Source organism: Papio anubis, chromosome 20 (assembly GCF_008728515.1).
Source record: "Papio anubis isolate 15944 chromosome 20, Panubis1.0, whole genome shotgun sequence".
NCBI lineage: Eukaryota > Metazoa > Chordata > Mammalia > Primates > Cercopithecidae > Papio > Papio anubis.
Genome location: NC_044995.1, coordinates 37,846,260 through 37,864,415, shown reverse-complemented (window position 1 = coordinate 37,864,415; position 18,156 = coordinate 37,846,260). Strand labels below are relative to the sequence as shown.

The 18,156-nt window shown below is 53.7% G+C and overlaps 1 protein-coding gene across 1 annotated transcript in view; it reads right to left on the bottom strand.

Moving 5' to 3' along the window:
• ADGRL1 (adhesion G protein-coupled receptor L1) overlaps positions 1-18,156 on the bottom strand; it is a 63,349-nt gene that overhangs the window by 32,538 nt on the left and 12,655 nt on the right. The window contains 1 exon segment of the mRNA XM_003915036.5: positions 3,368-3,532. Coding sequence (XP_003915085.2) covers positions 3,368-3,437 — 70 coding nt within the window. The 5' untranslated portion in view covers positions 3,438-3,532.

Sequence of the window (18,156 nt, the reverse complement as noted above, 5' to 3'; positions counted from 1 at the left end):
TAGTTAATGAATATGCTAATAGGACTTAGATCAGGAGCTCTGGGTCACGTGGTCTCAGCTGACCTCTAGACGTGCTAGAGATTCAGCTCAGCCCTGCAGGTGGTCAATCAGGGCTACAGAACTGAACTCCAATACAGACCCTGGACAACAAGGCTTGGGGGAGCCTCTCTGGTTGGCAGTACACCATGTCTGTTGTCGCACATTGTTGCCGGGAGAGTTAACGCTGTCCAGGACTCCACTGGAGGGGTAAACTCCATGAACAGAACTTTCCTGGACTCTACCCTATGCACCTCTTCCCTTGCCTGATTTTTATTTGTTTTGAGACAGAATCTCGCTCTGTCACACAGGCTGGAGTGCAGTGGTGAAATCTCAGCTCACTGCAACCTCTGCCTCCCAGGTTCAAGTGATTCTCCTGCCTCAGCCTCCCAAGTAGCTGGGATTACAGGCGCCCGCCACCACACCCCACTCATTTTTGTATTTTTAGTAAGAGACGGGGTTTCGCTATGTTGGCCAGGCTGGTCTCAAACTCCTGACCTCAGGTGATCTGCCCGCCTGAGCCTCCCAAAGTGCTGGGATTATAGGCGTGAGCCACCGCGCCTGGCCTATTTGTTTTTTCAGACAGGGTCTCACTCTGTCACCCAGGTTGGAGCACAGTGGCGCGATCATAGCTCACTGCAGCCTCAAACTCCTGGGCTCAAGGGATCCTCCTGCCTCAGCCTCCCGAGTAGCTGGGACTATAGGCACATACCACCATGCCTGGCTAATTTTTTTTATTTTTTGTAGAGATAGGGTACTTGCCATGTTGCCCAGGCTGGTCTCGAACTCTTGAGCTCAAGCAGTCCTCCCACCCTGGCTTCCCAAAGCATTGAGATTACAGGAGTGAGCCAGTGCACCTGGCCCTGATTTTAATCTGTATCCTTTTGATGTAATAAACTGAGAGCATAACATCTTCTAGTCAGTTCCAAGTCCTTCTAGTGAATGATCATACCTGACTGTTCTCTGGGGGACCCCCAAATGTATTGTTGGTGTCAGAAGTGAAGCTTGTCTTGGGGACTTCCCTAACTTCACCCTACCCCATGCGAGGAGCAGAGAAAGCAAGGGAATGAACTCATGTTTCTAGAAGAAACCACAGGAGACTGGTTTTGCGGCTGACAGGGCAGATGTGAGGGCTGGTTCAGAATGCAGATTCGGGCCCTCTGCTGGGCCTGCTGGATCAAAATCGCAGGGGTGAGGCCAGGAACCTGCAGGGTTCTGTGCCAACCAGGTGATGGTGATACACGATCAAGTTCGAACAGTGGCCGGGCGCAGTGGCTCATGCCTGTAATCGCAGCATTTTGGGAGGCTGAGCTTGGTGGATCACCTGAGGTCAGGAGTTCAAGATCAGCCTGGCCAACATGGTGAAACTCCATCTCTACTAAAAATACAAAAAATTAGCTGGGTGTGGTGGCAGGCACCTGTAATCCCAGCTGCTCAGGAGGCTGAGGCAGGAGAATCGCTTGAACCCGGGAGGCAGAGGTTGCAGCGAGCCAAGATCATGCCACTGCACTCCAGTTTGGGTGACAAGAGCAAAACTCCGTCTCAAAATAAAAACATAAAAAAAGTTTGAACGCCCACTGTTGTTCTCTCCCCAACCTCAGTTTCCCAATCTGTAAAATGAGCACCTACAGCCCCGGGTCATCCTGCAGGGATTCTGTGCCTTAGAAAATGCTCTTGAAGGAAGCAAGGAGCATGGCACCCTGTACATGGAGGGTGCCTGATCAGTATCATCTGGGAAACCTCCTGGGTTTTCACTGTGACAAGGAAGGGACGTGTCCTGAGCAGGCTGAGCTCCCGGGGCGGACTGCATTGCCCCATGTCGGCCATCATTTTGTACCACACGGGGACGGAGAACCAGAATGTAGGAGCCAGACAGCCGGCTGGGATTGGAACTCCAGCCCGGCCACTCCCTGGATGCAGCCTCATCCAAGTCACTGACCGCCTCTGCGCCTCTGTCCCTCCCCTGAGGGGCAGAGAGGACAATTCCCATCTCACAGGGCTGTTGTGATGGCTCCAGGGTGTTAATGTGTGCAGAGCGCAGTAAGATGATATGAATGCTAATTATTGTTATTATGAGTATTATTAAGGCGGTTTGTCTGCACAACAGAGGGTGCCTGGCAGGGTCCATGCTGGCCGGGGCAGCACCTTCTGTGACGCTGGTCCCAGCCAGGCCGTGCGGGATGCTGGAGGGGAGCAGGGATTCAGCCAGGGGCCCAGACGCCCCAATGTGGGGACCGTCTCTTGGAGGTGAAGGAAGTGACCCCCTGCCGTACGAGGTTTCGGGGGGGCACTCGTGTGGGACAGTTACGGAGTCGAACCTTTCCAGAGATCTGGGTGGGTACCCCAGGGGTATGGCAGGGAGGCCCCTGGGGTTTTTTGGGGTGAGTTGAGTCCCAGCAGGGGGAACATTTCACATGTGTTCCTCCAGCACCATCTGCCTCCTCATCTAATTTTAGCCCTCCCGGGCTTAGGAGGGAGGGCCGGGGGTGGAAGCCTGGCTCAGATGGGTCTGGGGGTGGAGGCAGCCCCTCCCAGCCCAGCTGGGGCTATGGGGCAGGACCTGGATGGGCAGAGAATGTAGCAGCAGGGGAGTGAGGCTGCTGGCCAGCGGGGCAGTGCCAAGGCCCTGGGGCCCAGCCGAACCGTGTCCCTTCAACCTTTGGAGCTTTCCAGAGGGCAGGGCCGGAGGGAGCAGAGTCACCCGCCGATGCCCTTCACACATGGATGTCAGGGCGGGCAGGGGGCACATCCCAGGGTGAGGGGCCAGGCCCACTGGCCTCTTCTCTTGGCCTCTCACCTTATCCCGCCCTTGCCCCTGGCCTGGGCCCGCCACAGGGCCAGTAATTGAGTAACCGGTGAGGGTGGGCGGGCAGGCTTGGGGCACTAATTGTGGCGTGTGCAGGATCCCAGGGCCGGCATAGGGCTGAGCGGGTAATTAGTTGTTTTTAAATAAACGTCAGCAGGCATGCTTTAATTAAGCCTTCTTCCCAGTGAGAGCCTTGAAGATGTAATCACAGAGAGAGAGAGAGAGAGAGAGAGAGGAACATCGGCTCACCAAGGCCTGTCCTCGTCCCAGGGGCCACAGCGGGATAGCCCCTACCAACCTGGCCCAGCCGACTTGTTGGAGGTGAGGGGATGGTCCAGGGGCCTCTTGGTGGCGCTGGGGTGTGTGTTACCACTGAGTCTTCCACTGGCCTGCTTCAGCTGAGGTCTGGGTGGGGCGGGGGGCTGTGATTCTTTACTGAGTGATCAGGAGGGTTTTCAACATTTTATCTGCCCTCCCAGCAGGGTTTGGGAGCCGAGGCCCCTCCCCGGCTCCAGCAGCACCTACCTTGGGTGGCCGAGGTGACCAGGACGGCGGTGACACACAGATTCCAAAGCACTGCGGCCAGGCGGGCCATGGTGGCAGCCGGGTGCGTGTCCGGGACTCTCAGTGGCCTGTGCGGGGGGCTTCGCCCCGCATCACCTGGCGGGCACCACGGCCTGGACCACCAGCCTGGGGGAGGACAGGGAGAGTGAGGTGGGGATAGGGCCTCCAGGCTGCTCCCCTCTCCTCCTGCTGGTGGCTGAGTGGCTCTGAGAGGCTGAGGTCCAGCACGTCCCTCGAGCCAGCCCTATCTGGAGGGCCCCCTCCAGGGCCTGCAGCTCACACCACAGCCCCTACCCCTACACGCAGGAGGCAGACCCACCCATCTGGGCACCTCTGGGCAAACAGACTGCCAACTCTTCCCCGCCGGAAGCTCCTGGGACAGCTCCTCCGGAAGCCTCTTCCCCATGCCCCTGTCCTGACCCTGCCCACTCACCTCCCTGACCCGCATCCTCACTGTGAGAAAGGAGGTGATGAGCGTCCTCCCGAGTGAGGGACCCAGGCGTGCAGCCCAACCTGCAGCCTCCGTCTTGGGCAGGAATCCAAGCCCCTGCCCCCAGCCCCCTGCTTCCTGTCTCTCAAGCTCTGGTGGCTAATTAGAATCTAGCTGGCGCCACAGATCAGGAACCAGGGACGCCTGAGTCCCCTCTTTCCTCTCTGGGAGACCTTCAGGGTAAGCTGGAGACAGGCAGGCGGGATGGGAGGGGGGCACCGCCTCCCCCTCTGGTGGGAGGGCAGGGGGGATGCGGGAGGGGTGAGAATTGTGTGCCGTCCCTTGCCATCCTCCCCACCTGCTCTGTCACCAGGCATAGCGACTCAGTTCTTTTTCTTTTTTTATTTTAGAAACCGGGTCTCACTGTGTTGCCCAGGCTGGAGTGCAATGATACAATCATAGCTCACTGCGGCCTCCACCTCCCAGACTCAAGCGATCCTCCCATCTCAGCCTCCCGAGTAGCTGAGATCGCAGGCTTGCACCTCTACCACCAGCTAATTTTTAAATTTGTTGCAGAGAGGAGGTCCTGCTGTGTTACCCAGACTGATCTCAAACTCCTGGGCTAAAGGATCTTCCTGCCTAGGCCCCCCAAAACTTTGGGATTACAGGAGTGAACCACTGTGCCCAGTCCAGGGCTCGGTTCCAACCAGTTTCTTCCTGCCTTCAGGCTGCTCCTTCTCACCTCTCTCCCTGCCTCAGTCTCCCCAGATCCTCTCAAGTTTGCATGCTCAAATATCTGTCCTCAGCTCTTTATCGACACCCTGGTTCTCCAGGTGTGGCCCCAGCATACTGGAATCAGCCTTGCCAGGAACTTGGTAGAAACGCATTCTCTCTCTTTTTTTTTTTTTTTTTGAGACAGTCTCGCTCTGTCGCCCAGGATAGAGTGCAGTGGCGCGATCTCGGCTCACTGCAAGCTCTGCCTCCTGGGTTCATGCCGTTCTCCTGCCTCAGCCTCGCGAGTAGCTGGGACTACAGGCGCCCGCCGCCGTGGCCAGCTGATTTTTTTTTGTATTTTTAGTAGAGACGGGGTTTCACTGTGGTCTCGATCTTCCGACCTTGTGATCCATCCGTCTCGGCCTCCCAAAGTGCTGGGATTACAGGCGTGAGCCACCGCGCCCAGCCTCTCTTTCTTTTATTAAGAGACAGGGTCCTGCTCTGTTGCCCAGGCTGGAATATAGTGGCACAATGACAGCTCACTGCAACCTCCAGATCCTGGGTTCAAGTGATACTCCCACTTCAGCCTTTCCAGTAGCTGGGACCACAGGCTCTCGCCAACACGCCCAGCTAATTTTTAATTTTTTTATAGAGGCAGGATCTCGCTATATTGCCCAAGCTGGTGTCGAACTCCTGGCCTCACCTCCTGCTGGCCGGGTGCAGTCTCAAAAAAAAAAAAAAAAAATCCTCCCGCCTCAGTCTCCCAAAGTGCTGGTATTACAGGCGTGAGCCACTGTGCTGGCCAGAAATACACATTCTCTGAGGTAGGCCCTCCAGCGTGGGAGCCCCTGCTCTGTCACATCCAGCTATCATCGCAGCCTGTCCCATCTCAGGCTGTCCTGGGCTGTCAGTACTATCATTGAGGCAGCACTTTCAAATCTCTTATGTCCAGCCTGGAATCTCTCCTCCAAGCCCCCACTACTATTTCCCTGCTGAAAACCGAAACCCTTGCAATTGGCCCAGTTAGCTGACCCCATTTCTGCTCCAGTCACTCCTGCCATTCGTGCACCACAGCAGGCCCTGCCCCAGGGCCTTTGCACCTGTCGCTTCTGCCAACCCACTGTCCACATGGCCAGCTCCTTCAGGCCTCTGCTCAGATAGAACTATTCACCTGGTGTATAGAATGTCCTTTTCATGGGGCAGGGATCATTGAACTGTTTTGCTCATGGTAGCCGTATCCCCAACTTTTATTTACTTTTATTTTTTTAGAGATAGGATCTTGCTCTGTCACTCAGGCTGGAGTGCAGTGGTGAAATCATGCTTCACTGCAGCCTTCACCACCCAGGCTCAAGCGATCCTCCTGCCTCGGCCTCCCTAGTAGCTGAGACCACAGGTATACACCATCACGTCCGGCTAATTTATTTTACTTTGTAAAGATGAGGTCTTGCGGCCGGGCGCGGTGGCTCAAGCCTGTAATCCCAGCGCTTTGGGAGGCCGAGACGGGCGGATCACGAGGTCAGGAGATCGAGACCATCCTGGCTAACACGGTGAAACCCCGTCTCTACTAAAAAATACAAAAAACTAGCCGGGCGAAGTGGCGGGTGCCTGTAGTCCCAGCTACTCGGGAGGCTGAGGCAGGAGAATGGCGTGAACCCGAGAGGAGGAGCTTGCAGTGAGCTGAGATCCGGCCACTGCACTCCAGCCTGGGTGACAGAGCAAGACTCCGTCTCAAAAAAAAAAAAAAAAAAAAAAAAAAGATGAGGTCTTGCTATGTTGCCCAGGCTGAACATGAACTTCTGGCCTCCAGAGATCCTCCTGCCTCAACAATCCAAAGTGCTGGGATTACTGTGTGAGGCCACCTCCCACAGCTGACTTCATATCTTCAACTTTTAGAATAGGCCCGGCACGCGGCAATGAATTATTTGTTGAATGAATCTCAGATCCTAAAGCTAGGACTGTGCCTTGATTTCTCACCTTCCCTGTCATCCCCCTCACAGAAGCCATCCACAAGTCCTGTGGGCTCTGCCTCTAAAGTATCTCGCCAACCTGCCCGCTTCTGGCTCCAAGCACAGCACCCAGGTCCATGCCACCATCCTATCCTGTACGTTGTCCCGGCCTCCTTGCCCGCCTCCCAATCCGCCCTCCACTCAGAGCTAAGGGACCACATAGTGACGCTGATCCCAACATTAACCAGTCTCTGCTGGGGTCTCAGTTCCTCACCAGAGCCCAGAGGCTGACCGGTTGACTTGAATACCACCAAGCTCTCAAGCCCGATGTCCTCCCTCCTGAAACATTCCAGTTCCAGCCCCCAAGCAGGATCCCTGCACGTCGGCTGCAGCTGCTCATTGTTCGGGGCTCAGCAGCAAGGTCACCCCAGCAGAGTGACCTACCCTGGCCCCCTGCAAACGAAACAGCCCTCGCCTGCTGCCCTCAGCCGCCATCCTTTTCCGTGTTTTTAATTCACAGCTCTCAAGTGAGCACCTGAAATTACCTTTTTATATCAACACAAGCTTCTTTTTTTTTTTTTCTTTTTTTTTTTTTGAGGCGGAGTCTTGCTCTGCCCCAGGCTGGAGTGCAGTGGCAGCGATCTCGGCTCACTGCAAGCCCCGGGTTCAGCCATTCTCCTGCCCCTCAGCCTCCGAGTAGCTGGGACTACAGAAGCTCCGCCACTGCGCCGACTAATTTTCTTGTATTTTTTAGTAGAGGCCGAGGGTTTCACCCGTGTTAGCCGAGATGGTCTTGATCTCTGACCTTGTGATCCGCCCGTCTCGGCCTCCCAAGGGCTGGGATTACAGGCTTGAGCCTGGCGCCCGGCCAACACAAGCTTCTTGAGGCCCTTACAAATGACACCACGGCGGGTCGTGACTCCACCTATAATCACAGCACTTTGGGAAGCCAAAGAAGACGGATCAACAGAGGTCGGGAGTTCAAGACCAGCCTGGCCAACATGGTGAAACCCGTCTCTACTAAAATGCCAAAAATTAGCGAGCATGGTGGCCAGTGCCTGTAATCCCAGCTACTCGGGAGGCTGAGATCACGAAGGTGAGGCAAGGGTAGAGGTTGCAGTGAGCCAAGATCGACATTGCACTCCAGCCTGGACTGACAGAGCCAGACTGTCTCAAAATAAATAAATAAGCAGTGGCTCCGCCTGTAATCCCAGCACTTTGGGAGCCCGGTAGTGGATCCTTGAGGTCAGGGTGAGACCATCCTGGCTAACATGGTAAAACCCCATCTCTACTAAAATACAAAAAATTAGTAGCTGGGTGTGTGGCCGGGCGCCTGTAGTCCCAGCTACTCAGCTGGAGAATGGCGTGAACCGAGGTGGAGCTTGCAGTGAGCCAGTCGGCCACTGCCTCAGCCACAGAGTGACAGAGCGAGACTCCGTCTCAAAAAATAATAATAATAAATAAATAAATAAAATAAAATAAAATAAACAGCACAGGCCCTCACAAAATAAAGATCCCCATAGGGCAGGACACCTGCCTCAGACCTCAGTCTCCTCACATGAGAAATGGGAAGATAATATCTGCTAGACAGCCCTGAACACCCCTCTCCAGCCTTGCAGCTCTCTGCCCCTTTCCCCTCTCATGCCCACTCCTGATGCCAGCTCCCTCTCCACTGCCCCAGCTAGCTGGTAAATCCCCAGACCTCAGCCCCATCTGCATCTCCCCCCACATCCCTGACAAGACACGGCTGGTGTCACTTTCAGATCATTTTACAGCATGTTACCCCCCGAGCCGCCACCAGCCCCCATCTGCTGACTAGACACGGCTGGTGTCACTTTCAGATCATTTTACAGCGTGTTACCCCCCCAGTCGCCACCAGCCCCCATCCGCATCTCCCCCCACATCCCTGACTAGACATGGCCGGTGTCACTTTCAGATCGTTTTCCAGCACGTTACCTTGGGGATGGGGAGTGGCTTTCTCATTTCAACTTTCTCATTTCCCCCCAACTTCCCAGAACCACAGAAAGGTTCAGGGGAGCCCCAAGCTGAGGAGTACTTCCCTCTCTGGGTCTCCAAGTGCTTTCTTTCACACTGCAAAAGGTATCCTAGCAAGAGGAGCTACTGAGGGGAAGTAAAAATGGCTGGCTTGGTGTGGTGACTCATGCCTGTGATCCCAGTGCTTTGGGAGGCTAAGGTGGGTGGATCACTTGAGCCCAGGAGTTCAAGGCTGCAGTGAGCTATGATGGTGCCACTACACTCCAGCCTGGGCAACATGTCTCTAGAATTTTCTTTTTTTTTTTTTTGAGACGGAGTCTTGCTCTGTTACCAGGCTAGAGTGCAGTGGTGCGATCTCGGCTCACTGCAACCTCCGCCTCCTGGGTTCAAGCGATCCTCCTGCCTCAGCCTCCCGAGTAGCTGGGACTACAGGCGTGCACCACCACGCCCAGCAATTTTTTTGTATTTTTAGTAGAGACGGGGTTTCACCATGTTGGCCAGGATGGTCTCGATCTCTTGACCTCGTGATCGGCCTGCCTCAGCCTCCCAAAGTGCCGGGATTACAGGCATGAGCCACAGCGCCCGGCCAAATTTTTTTTTTTAATTTGGCGTGGTGGCACCTAGCTACTGGGGCGGCTGAGGCAAGAGGATCACTTGAGCCCAGGAGTTTGCAAGGCCACATTCAGCTATGATCCTGCCACTGCACTCCAGTCTGGGCAACAGAGCAAGACCCTCCAATAAAACAAAACAAAAAAAATGGCGGGGAATCCAGCCGATGCCAAGTTGTGTGGGCAGCCAATCCACGTGGGTCTAGATCCCAATTTTGCCATGTACGTGCCTGGTGTGACCTTGAGCTGGTCTCTTCACCTCCCTGGCCCTGGTTCCCTCTGTGCTGCTATTCTGCAGGGTGCTGGTAAGGAGAGCGGTGCATGTACACGCTGGGCCCACATAGGCCCCATCAGAGGGTGCCGTGCACAGCCTGGTGCCAGTCAGGGCACAAAGACACCCACGGAAGAGGCAGTCCCTCTCTTCCTCCCAGGCTGCACCCTAGAATGCTGAGACTCCAGAGTGGAGCCCCCCCGAGCCATTATACTTCCGCCGGGGACTCTAAGGCATCTTCAGCCCAACGAGACCAAAACAAGCCCCTACGTCAGTGCACGGTGCCACCATCCTCCCGGGCCCTCCAGCCAGAACCCCAGGAGCTGAAACCCTTGACTCCTCTTTCTCTCACCCCTAAATCCAGTTCCAGAGTAAGTCTTGGGGCTGTGTATACTTCCAGAACACCCCAGTGTTGGTCCACACATGTCTTCAGCATCTGCCCCTCTAGTCCTGGGCCCTGGCCACTCCCCAAGTGCCCTCTGGCCCCTTTGCCTCCTACGTCCAGGCTCTCTTGGTAGCCAGAGGCAACCCCCGCCCCCCGCCATTTTTTCTTTTTTTTTTTTTTTGAGATAGAGTCTCAGTCTGTCACCCAGGCTGGAGTGCAGTGGTGCAATCTCGTCTCACTGCAATTTCCACCTCCCGGGTTCAAGCAATTCTCCTGCCTCAGCCTCCTGAGTAGCTGGGATTACAGGCACCCACCATCACGCCCAGCTAATTGTTATAATTTTTTTTTTTTTTTGGTAAGGGCTTTTTTTTTTTGAGACGGGTCTCGCTCTATTTGCCCAGGCTGGGTGCGGTGGTGATCTCAGCTCACTGGCTCCACCTCCCGAGGTTCAGCCCCATTCACTGCTCGGCCTCCAGCCGTGTTAGCTGGGACTACAGGAGCCCACCACCACCCAGCTAATTTTTTGTATTTTTTTTTTTTTCTTTAGTAGAGATGGGGTTTCACTGTATTAGCCAGGATGGTCTTGATCTCCTGACCTCATGATCCACCCATCTCAGCCTCAAGAGATGCTGGGATGATAGGCATGAGCCACCCTGCCCAGCCAAGATGAGGTTTCATCATGTTGGCCAAGCTGGTCTTGAACACCTGATATCCACCTGCCTCAGCCTCCCAAAGTGCTGGGGTTATAGGTGTTAGCCACCATACCTAGCCTAGAGGCCAGTATTTTTTTTTAATTATGGTATAATTTTAAACACATGAACTACTTATTTATGCTTTTGAGACAGGGTCTCTCTCTGTTGCCCAGGCTGAAGTGCAGTGGCATGATGTCAGCACACTGCAGCTTTGAACTACCAGGCTCAAGTATCCCCCCCACCTCAGCCTCCCGAGTAGCTAGGATTACAGGCACGTGCCACGATGCCCAGCCGGTCCTGCTATGTTGCCCAGGCTGGCACTTAAACCGCTTCTTAGTGTACAATTCAGGGGCAGTAACTGAATTCACAAATGCTGTTCAACAACCATCACCACTATCTATTTCCAAAACTTTTTTTTTTTTGTTTTAAACAGAGTTTCACTCTTGTCACCCAGCTGGAGTGCAAGGGTGCAATCCCAGCTCACTGCAACCTCCGCCTCCCAGGTTCAAGCAATTCTCCTGTCTCAGCCTCCCGAATGGCACAAGAGTTATAGAGCCTACCACCACGAGTAGACACGGGGTTTTCACCATGTTGGCCAGGCTAGTCTGGAACTCCTGACCTCAAGTGATCCACCCGCCTCCGCCTCCCAACATGTTGGGATTACAGGCATGAGCCACCGTGCCTGGCCTCCAAAACATTTTATCACCCCAAATAGAAACTCCTTACCCACTAAACAGTAACACCCTCTCCCCTCGTCACCCAGCCCTGGTACCTTATAATCTACTTTCTGTCTCCATGGATTTACCTATTCTAGACATGTCATACAAATGGAATCACACACTATGTGGCCTTTTTTTTTTTCCCCCTAGTTAGATGGCGGTCTCACTCTGTTGCCCAGGCTGGAGTGCAGTGGCACAATCTCGGCTCACTGGAACCTCTACCTCCCAGCGTCAAGTGATCCTCCTGTCTCAGCCTCCTGAGTAGCTGGGACTATAGTCACATGACCCCACTAAATTAACTCCTGGCTAATTTTTGTATTTTTTGTAGAGGCAGGATTTCGTCATGTTGCCCAGGCTGGCCTCAAACTCCCGGACTCAAGTGATCTGCCCATCTTGGCCTCGTAAAGTGCTGAGATTACGGGTGTGAGCTACTGTTCCCGGCCTTATTTTGTGTCCAGCTTCTCTCACTCAGCACCAAGTTTCCAAGGCTCACCTACGTCATAGCCTGGATTCAAGCTTCATTCTGTTTTACGGCTGCGTAATATTCCACTGCGTGGGTGGCCCACGTTTGCTTTATCCATTCGTCGGTAATGGACATGTGGGCTGCTGCACAGAAGGGTCCTTTTTATTTTCGCCCTAGCTTTACTGTAAGGCATCATTGACAAGTAGAAATTACATATATTTAAGGTTATATGATATTTTGATATCCGTATGTGTTGTGAAATTACAACCAAGCTAACTAACAACATATCCAACACCTCACCTAGATACCTTTCTGGTATGTGTGGTGAGAACACTTGAGTCTAATTCCTCAGCAAGTTTCAAGAAAACAATATGCTATAACAACAATAATTGTTTTAATATTAATAATTTAATAATTATTATTTTTAGATGGAGTCTCACTCTGTCACCCAGGCTGGAGTGCAGTGGCGCAATCTTGGCTTACTGCAACTTCTCCCTCCCAGGTTCAAGCAATTCCCATGCCTCAGCCTCCCAAGTGGCTGGGGCTACAGGTGGTCACCACCGTGCCTGGTTTATTTTTGTATTTGTAGTAGAGATGGGGTCTCATGTTGCTCAGGCTGGTCTCAAACTCTTGAGCTCAAGCAATCTGCCTGCCTCGGCCTCCCAAAGTGCTGCAATTATAGGTGTGAGCTACCACACCTGGCCTTTTTTTTTTTTTGAGACGGAGTCTCACTCTGTTGCCCAGGCTGGAGTGCAGTGGCGCATCTCAGCTCACTGCAAGCTCCGCCTCCCGGGTTCACGCCATTCTCCTGCCTCAGCCTCCCGAGTAGCTGGGACTACAGGCGCCCGCCACCAGGCCCAGCTAATTTTTTTTTGTATTTTTAGTAGAGACGGGGTTTCACCATGTTAGCCAGGATGGTCTCGATCTCCTGGCCTCGTGATCTGCCCGCCTCGGCCTCCCAAAGTGCTGGGATTACAGGCGTGAGTCACCGCGCCCGGCCCTGCTATTAATTATAGTCACCATGCTGTACCTTAGGTCTCTGGAACTTTTTTTTTAGAGATGGGATCTTGCTGTGTTGCCGAGGCTGGAGTGCAGTGGCACCATCACAGCTCACTGCAACCTCGAACTCCTGGGCTCAAGAGATCCTCCTACCTCAGCTTTCCGTGTAGCTGGGATTACAGGTGTGTGCCACCATGCTTGGTTAATTTTAAATTTTTTTGTGGAGACAGGTCTTGCTATGTTGTTCAGGCTGGCCTTGCACTCCTGGCGTCAAGCGATGCTCCCGCCTTGGTCTCCCAAAGTGCTGGGATTACAGGCACAAGCCATCCTGCCTGGTTAAAACGTGTTTATCTGAAAGCTGAAAGCTTGTACTTTTTTTTTTTTTTTTTTGAGACGGAGTCTTGCTCTGTCGCCCAGCCTGGAGTGCAGTGGCCGGATCTCAGCTCACTGCAAGCTCCGCCTCCCGGGTTCACACCATTCTCCTACCTCAGCCTCCCGAGTAGCTGGGACTACAGGCGCCCGCCACCTCGCCCGGCTAGTTTTTTTTTTGTACTTTTTAGTAGAGACGGGGTTTCACCGTGTTAGCCAGGATGGTCTCGATCTCTTGGCCTCGTGATCCGCCCGTCTCGGCCTCCCAAAGTGCAGGGATTACAGGCTTGAGCCACCGCGTCCGGCCAAAAGCTTGTACTCTTTGACCTACATCCCCCACCTTCCCCTGTGCCCTCATCCCCGTAACCACTGCTCTACTCTGCTTCTATGAGTTCAATTCTTTTTCGATTCCACAGATAAGTGAGATCACGCGCTATGTGTCTTTTCTGTGTCTGGCTTATTTCACTTAGCATAATGTCCTCCAGGTTCATCCATTCCAGAGGGCTGTTTTAAAAGACAATCGTGGCCGGGAGCGGTGGCTCACGCCGGTGATCCCAGCACTTTGGGAGGCTGAGGAGGGCAGATCCCCTGAGGTCAGGAGTTCAAGACCAGCCTGGCCAACGTGGTGAAACCCCATCTCTATTAAAAATACAAAAATTAGCCGGGTGTGGTGGCAGGGACCTGTATTCTCAACCGCTCGGGAGGCTGAGGTAGGAGAATTGCTTGAACCTGGGAGGTGGAGGTCGCAGTGAGCCAAGATTGCGCCACCAACTCCAGCCTGGGCGACAGAGTGAGACTCCATCTTAAAAAAAACAAAAAACAAAAAACTAAAGACAATGTTGACTGGTGAGTCCTCTGCTTTAACCCCTCCAATGCCTCTGGCTCCCACCTTATCTCCCTCCAGCCATGCGGGTTCCCACCCTGCAGCCTCAGCCTCAGCCTCTGTCCCCATCTGTGTCCCTCAGACTCAGAGGTGTCCTCCCCAGAGACGCAGACATGGGCCTCCGCCACCCTGTATCACACACAGCGCCCTGTGGTCACCGCCTGCCTGTGCATCCCTCGCCATGCCGTGACCTCGTGTCTCTGTTTTCTTCTTGGTAAAACGGGGACACCTCAGAGGGCAGCTGTACAACAGGACAAAATCACACACGAGACACTCGGGATGCTCCTGGCACACAGACAGGGTGAGGCATCCCTTGTCCCCATTGTCACCTTCTCTATTAGCTTGGGCTGCCATAACAAAGTACCACAGACTGTGCAGCAGCTTACACAGCAGAAATTTACTTCCTCCTCGTTCTGGAGGCCAGAATTCCAAGATCAAGGTGCCAGCAAATTCAGTTTCTGTGGAAATTCTCTTCCGCCTTCTCACTGTATCCTCACAGGGCCTCTTCTCTGGACATGCACAGAGGGAGACAGACCCCTGCTGTCTCTCTCTCTCTCTTTTTTTTTCTGAGACAAGTTCTGGCTGTCTTACTCAGGCTGGAGTGCAGTGGCACAATCCCGGCTCACTGCAGTCTCAACCTCCCAGGCTCATGCGATCCTCCCGCCTCAGCCTTCTGAGTAGCTGGGACTACAGGTGCATGCCCCTGTGCCCAACTACTTTTTTGATTCTTTTTGTAGCGATGGGTCTCGCTATGTTGCCGAGGCTGGTCTTGAGCTTCTGGCCTCAAGCGATCCTCCTGCCTTGGCCTCCCAAAGTGCTGGGATTATAGGCATGAGCCACAAGCCCCAGCCTCTCTCTTCTTATTGGGATACCAGTCCTTTCAGAGTAGGGGGCCCCACCCTTAAGATCTCATTTAACCTTAATTACCTCCCTCAAGGGCCTACCTCCAAATACACTCACGCTGGGAGTGAGGGCTTCAACCTCTGCATTTGGGAGGAAGGTGAGAACATACAGTTTAGTCCATAACCTCATCCATCCCATCCCTGCTTCATACTTTTACTTGACCACTCCTAGAGTTCCTTTATTTTATTTTATTTATGTTTTGAGATGGAATCTCACTCTGTCGCCCAGGCTGGAGTGCAGTGGCCCGATCTCAGCTCACTGCAACCTCCACCTCCCGAGTTCAAGCAATTCTCCTGCCTCAGCCTCCTGAGTAGCTAGGATTACAGTCACATACCATCAATCCTGGCTAATTTTTGTATTTTTAGTAGAGAGGAGGTTTTGCCATGTTGGTCAGGCTGGTCTTGAACTCCCAACCTCAGGTGATCCGCCTGGTTTGGTCTCCCAAAGTGCTAGGATTACAGACGTGAGCCACTGTGCCTGGCCTTTTGTTGTTGCTTTGAGACGGAGTCTTGCTCTGTTGCCCAGGCTGGAGTTCAGTGGAGTGATCTCAGCTCACTGCAACCTCCACTTCCTGGGTTCAAGTGATTCTCCTGCCTCAGCCTCCTGAGTAGCTGAGATTACAGTAACATAACACCACACCCGGCTAATTTTTGTATTTTTAGTAGAGACGGGATTTCGCCATGTTGGCCAGGCTGCTCTCGAACTCCCAACCTCAGGTGATCCACCCGCCTCGGCCTCCCAAAGTGCTGGGATTACAGGCGTGAATCACCATACCCAGTCTTCTAGATTTCCTTTCTACTCCCAGGAGAATGGAAACTTCTGAGGCTGGAACTTGGTTTCCCTGACTCCTGTCTCCTGGCCCCCTGAACACACAGTGGGTCACCAAGCAAAAACTCACTGAAGGCCAGGAGCAGTGGCTCACGCCTGTAATCCCAGCACTTTCGGAGGCCGAGGTGGATGGATCACGAGGTCAGGAGATCGAGACCATCCTGGCTAACAAGGTGAAACCCCATCTCTACTAAAAACACAAAAATTAGCCGGGCGTGGTGGCGGGTACCTGCAGTCCCAGCTACTCGGGAGGCTGAGGCAGGAGAATGGCGTGTGAACTCAGGAGGCGGAGCTTGCGGTGAGCCAAGATTGTACCACTGCACTCCAGCCTGGGCGACAGAGCGAGACTCTGTCTCAAAAAAAAAAAAAAAACTTACTGAAGACAGGGGAGTGACTAAGGACGGCAGTGAGGATAGCTGGAGATGGGGTGTCTGCCCTGTGACCTGGGGGGCCACGCCTGACCCCCACAGGCAGGGGGCCATTGCTTTAGGGGTACAGACAGAGTTCCGCAGGAACATGACCCCCTCTCCCCAGAGTGGCTCCCCTAGGAAGCTCCAGGCACCCCAAGGGACCAGCCTCAGCTTGGCAGATGGTGGGTGTCCCCTGGGAGACCCAGGCCTGACCATCCCTGAGGCCTCTGGAGGGGGAGGTGTTACGGATTGAATTACAGCCGCCCCCCCGCACCCCCTCTGCCAAAAAAAAGAATGCCAGGCTAGGCACAGTACCCAGTGGCTCACACCCACAACCCCAGTACTTTGGGAGGCCAAGGTGGGAGGATCACTTGAGCCTTGGAGTTTGAGACAAGACTGTGCAACGGTGAGACCCCATCTCTACAAAAAACACAAAAATTAGCCGAGCACGGTGGCACGTGCCTGTTAAGTCCTAGCTACTGGGAAGGCTGAGGTGGGAGGGTCGCTTGAGCCCAGGAGGTTGAGGCTACAGTGAGCTCTGACTGCACCACTGCACTCTAGCCTGGGCAAGAGAGTGGGACTCTGTGTCAAAAAAACAAAAGACAGGTTGGAGTCCTAGGGTGCCAAAAAAACAAAAGATATGTTGAAGTCCTAACTCCTGATAACTCACATGTGACTGTGTTGGGAATATCTGGAGTCCTTACAGAGATAATCAAGTTAAAATGAGGTCATTAGTATGGGTCCTAATCCAACAACTGGCGCCCTTATATAAAGGGGAAGCCTGGACACAGACAGGCACAGAAGACCACGTGACCATGAAGGCAGAGACCAGAATGATGCTTCTAGAAGCCAGGGAAGATTGCCAGTTAATGACCAAAAGAAGTCAGGAGACAGGCCTGCAACGGATTCTCCCTGAAGGCTCCCAGAAGGAACCAAGCCTGACAACACCTTGATCTTGGACTTCCAACCTCCAGAGCTGGGAGGCGACACAATTCTGTTGCTGGCTGCGGTGGCTCACACCTGTAATCCCAGCACTTTGGGAGGCCAAGGCGGGAGAACTGCTTGAGCCCAAGAGTTTGAGACCAGCCTGGGCAACACAGTGAGACCCCAGCTCTATAAACAAATACAAAAAAGTAGCTGGGCGTGATGGGATGCACCTGTAGTCCCAGCTGCTCAGGAGGCTGAAGTGGGAGGATCACTTGAGCCCGGGAGGTTGAGACTGCAGTGACCTGTGATTGCACCACCACACCTCAGCCTGGGCAATAGAGCAAGACCCCATCTCTGAAACATAAATAAATCAATCAAGAAAGTCTCTGTTGCTAAAGCTGTCCCGTCTGTGGTAATTTGTTGTGGGAGCCTAGGAAATTCATATACGGAGTCAGGATACACAGGGAGTGAGGAGGGAGGCAGAGATGGGGCCAGGGGTCTGAGCTGCAGAACTTTAGAGAAACCATTTACAGGAAACAGCAAACGACAGGGTGGGCGTCTAGCTGGGCTCTCCAGCAAGGAACCACCTGAGATGCCAGGAACAGTGGCGGACACCTCCATGTCCCAGCCCAGGCACCTTCCATGTGTAGCTCACGTAATCCTAATAACCATTTAGGAAGGGGGAGAGGCTTGTACCCACATTTTACAGAGGAGGAAAGTGAGGTCCTGTCATTGAAGAGACATTCCCAGGAACACTCAGCTGGTAAGGAGGCTTGAACCCAGGGAGGGCTGGCTCCCCAGGTTGGGCTTGGTGAGCTGTGGGGGGATCCTGGGGCGCCAGAAGAGCCCCCACTCCTAGGCCCACACTGCATTTGAGTGACTATGCATCCTCAGAGCTGGCCATGCCTAGAGGTTCTGCACTTGTGAGGCCAGGTGAGCCCACACCTGTGTCTGTCCCCACCTTGCACCTGAGTGGTCTTTAGTCACCCTATGTGTCTTTCTTTTTTCTTTCCTTTTTTTTTTTTTTTTGAGACTGAGTCTGGCTCTGTCGCCCAGGCTGGAGTGCAGTGGCCGGATCTCAGCTCACTGCAAGCTCCGCCTCCCGGGTTTACGCCATTCTCCTGCCTCAGCCTCCCGAGTAGCTGGGACCACAGGCGCCCGCCACCTCGCCCGGCTAGTTTTGTGTATTTTTTTTAGTAGAGACGGGG